Source organism: Apaloderma vittatum, unplaced genomic scaffold (genome assembly GCF_000703405.1).
Source record: "Apaloderma vittatum isolate BGI_N311 unplaced genomic scaffold, ASM70340v1 scaffold43319, whole genome shotgun sequence".
Classification (NCBI taxonomy): Eukaryota; Metazoa; Chordata; class Aves; order Trogoniformes; family Trogonidae; genus Apaloderma; species Apaloderma vittatum.
Genome location: NW_009735465.1, coordinates 1 through 3,812, shown reverse-complemented (window position 1 = coordinate 3,812; position 3,812 = coordinate 1). Strand labels below are relative to the sequence as shown.

General features: G+C 41.2%; 1 protein-coding gene across 1 annotated transcript; it reads right to left on the bottom strand.

Moving 5' to 3' along the window:
• Window positions 1–1,426: 1,426 nt before the first annotated feature.
• Window positions 1,427–1,690, bottom strand: LOC104279334 (protein C19orf12-like). Its single transcript, XM_009876577.1, has one exon. It carries the CDS (start codon window positions 1,658–1,660, stop codon window positions 1,427–1,429), a length of 234 nt encoding a protein of 77 aa, XP_009874879.1. The 5' UTR covers window positions 1,661–1,690.
• Window positions 1,691–3,812: the final 2,122 nt, after the last annotated feature.

The following is a 3,812-nucleotide window of genomic DNA, read 5'->3' as shown; positions in this document are numbered from 1 at the left end:
AACTATGACAGGGTAAGGAGTGCACACTTACCATTCACTTTCATCTGCCCATCACATCACTGAAAAAGCATTTTCAAATGATGAGAAGACTAATCACTGCCTTGCGCTCCAGGCAGGAGAGTACATTGAATTTGTTCATGGCAAATGGTACCTGCAGAAGTAAATTAATCAAATGTATACAACAGCAAATTCTGATTTTAAAGCTTCACCATTTAAAACTCAACTTCTGGAAACCTCACCACAGAGAGAGAGAAAGAGAACTTTATTTTAAGGGAAGAAGGAAATTATCAGAGCAGTTTCACTTGTTTTTAGATCATGGAATCACAGAATGGCCGAAGTTGGAAGGGACCTTAGAGATCATCCAATCCAACCTCCATATAAAAGAAGACACACATGCACATCTTTCTACTTATGAACTTGCCTTACAAGTGCCTTGAAACAAATGCTGAACAACTGGCTGGGGCATTCAGCAACATGGGGTTTTGAGCTTACAGTGTAAACTGCAGCCAGCCCGTCTTCCCACACACCAGCACCAACTGCTGGCTGTCCAGTACAAGGCTGGCTTCTCTCTCAAATTTCAGTACTTCGTTCTTAAAGAGTTCATTTGTTCAAAGCAAAACACAACCACTAGGATGCTTCTTATGAATATTTTAATGAAAGCAGAGGACCAGTTGTTCACATTCAGTCAAGAAACCAATGCTGAAAAGGCAACCCTAATCCTAGGGCAGTATAAAAACGTCAACTTCAGCTCCCCCTTTTTAAAAACTTTCTAAAAGAGCATTCTTGTAATGCCTTCCCATTCTACAACACCAGGAACTAGTAATTGTGCACAGTGTGTTTACAAGTTGCTTTAAATCTTGTTTAGGCATCGGCTTCACTTCGTACAGAAAAGGAGAAATAACTCAATTACAATAAAAATGAGAAAAATAATAAAACAAAGATTGAGATCTCTGAGTTCACAGTATAATAACGTACTTTCTTATAACTTCCCTTTGAAGGACTGGAACAACCAGCAGGCAAAATTCTTCAGAGTGGCCTTGCTACTTTGGCACCTATATGCCATTCACAGACAAAATTTAAAGCACTTACGCAGACAGGTTTAAATCTCCTAAATAAAACACAATAACTTTTAAAATTTTAACAAGCCATAAATTACTATAAGAGCAACATTAATTCCCTTCAGTGATTTTGTATTCAGTCTTAGTGGAGAATACTTTGAAATTACACAGCAAGTCAGTGTCAGGAGAATGCAGTAATATAACACTATCCTTACAAAAAAAAGGACCACCAAAAATCCAACCCCCAAACAATACTTAGATACACCTATATTCATAATTAGTACTGATTACTAATAATTACTAGGCTGAAGAACCACAATTGTCAAAGTAAAATTCATTACACTGTAAAAAGCCTGTTTTGGCAAGGCTTATTCTCCATACTGTATCTCTGCTCTTAGCTCTTTGCTGAGGTAATTTATCAGCACTCCTGTCAGCTTCTGCTGGAGACTAGCATTTCCCATTACAAGAGCAATCAGCTGAGCAAGATCAGTCCAGTCCAAGTGCCCGAGAACAGCAACAGCTTCATCGTAGAGTTTCTGCTGCTCAGCAGGAGGCAATTCCAGTAAAATCTGAGGGACTGGCCTGAACTGTCCAGTGGTCATCCAGGCACCAAGAACTCCACCAAGTGCTCCTCCTAGAAAAGAGGGAGATGTTAAAACACGAGATTCTACTCACAGCCTTCATCAACACTGTTCCTGCCTTTATTCCAAATCAGCGCAGAGTTGCGTATGCATCTACTTCAACTAGGTTCATATATAACATTCAAAGCACCAAGAATAATTTTTTTTAAAAAGTTTTTTATGTCCACAGCAATCACAAAGGAACTCTTTACACAACCAAAGCTAAGAGCTTGAAAAGAAAATAACACTCCTTCGGGGCACTGGTCTCTCTAGGTAAGCTCTACTACTAAGTAAAACCAGGCACAAGGAAAACACCTGGCCACCAACTGCCTCATCAGTGCCCTTAACACAATCTCCCACCAGAGAATCCCAGACTGATCAAAGCTTTCTGCTTCTACGGAGCCAAACATCACAGCCTCCTGCTCCCAGCAAGTCCACCCCTCAGAAGGGGCTCACAGAGACCAAACCCAGCCGAGCTTCCTGGGACTAGACACACTCATGCTTTCATGCACCAAATCAACACCCCACCCACCCCAGCTGGCCCAGAAATGCTCTGGTGAGTAGAGGGGTTCCAGGTCACCGAGGTAACTGCAGAGGGATCCCCTACAGCTGACATGAGGTGGCTGCTGCTGAGAAACTAGCCTTGCAGTCCTACACAGCTCTGCTCTTCCAACACTTGCAACACAGGGCTCTTCGACAGCCACTTGCACCACGGACACCACTGCCCAGATACAGGCACCCTGGTGGAAGGCAGGAGAACCCTCACAATGGAGCAGTGTCAGAACCAACCCTGCCTCCAAAATTCCCACCCCCAGCAGCTGCTCCTAAAATCATTTATGCATTCACAGGGATGCAGCTTTTCATTAGACAAAAAAAATCTGTAATCTGCAGCTTTTACTTGATTGGCAATTTTTCCCATGATAGCACAGAAATACTTGAAAGCCTACAATGGCTGAATTCATCTTCAAGGAACTTTTATGAGAACATCAATATCTGATTTAGGGGCACTTAATGCAAAAGCCGTGAGAAGTCTTGAAGTGTAAGTTCCTTGTCCATCGAGACAAGGTTTTTAACACGATCTCCCTTTTCCCTCCCAAGCAACACATCCACAATCCATACTTTTCCAAGGAAGCAGTCCTTAGAAAGCACAGGAGGCGGCAAGTTTCTCCAGTGACCACTGCAGACGGAAGGTAACTCACGCTCTAATTCTTGGTGCAAGGCAGCAGAAAGGATACTCCCTGCTACCCAATCCCACACCAGGCTGTTTGTGTAAGTGAAAATGCGCTTAAGTGCAAATGTCCCTGTACATGTCCTAAAACCCACTAAAGACCCAGGGTCATTTACCTTTGCAATTTTAGAAGTTAAATGAGGGTCTTCTGATTTAGTTGCACTGTAATCAGGACATGGCTTTTGGTATACTTACTACTTATTGTTCTTACTGCATATACTTAGTATTATATGGTTTTGGTATGCAGTGATAAGTATGCTTGTTACAGTGCCTTCACCAGTGAGAAAAGCAAGCTTGACTGGGAGACATTATGAAAGCTCAAACAAACACTTAAGCAAAATGAGAAAACACACCCAAGAATCACTTTAGTGTTTTCATCATCTCACTCAAGAATGAGGCCACCTACACTTTTACTTCCGATTTACAGCTTACAAATTTTTTACAAAAGCTTAATTTCACCACTTTGTCCCTGTTCAGATATGTGTTTGTCAAATTATTGATTTTGGCTATTAATGAAGCTCTGTACTTGCAACAGGAGTAAATACACAGTTTCATTTTGTATTTTGTGTTATCACTCCTTGCATATTATTTTCTTATTTTTTATAGCTCAACTTTGCTAATGCTCATGCAGGCATACTACAATTTACTCCAATACCAATAAACTAGTGAAATTCCTGTAACTGCTCACGGGTGTAACCAGCATTCAAGGACCAACGCCCACGACTTCAGCAATACGGCACCTATCAAACTACACAACTTCTAATTCAAGAGAGGCAGAGAAGAGATAACTCTTTACTGTTAGACTCTGGCCTTCCTGTAATTTTCCATACAAGAAAATAGCACCGAGAGAGTAACAAATTATAGAGGAAAAAAACAAGTGAAAAGCAGGTACTTTTAAAACACACT

Coding starts and splice junctions, on each gene's coding strand:
- LOC104279334 (XM_009876577.1), bottom strand. CDS start 1,660: ATGACCACTGGACAGTTCAGGCCAGTCCCTCAGATTTTACTGGAATTG.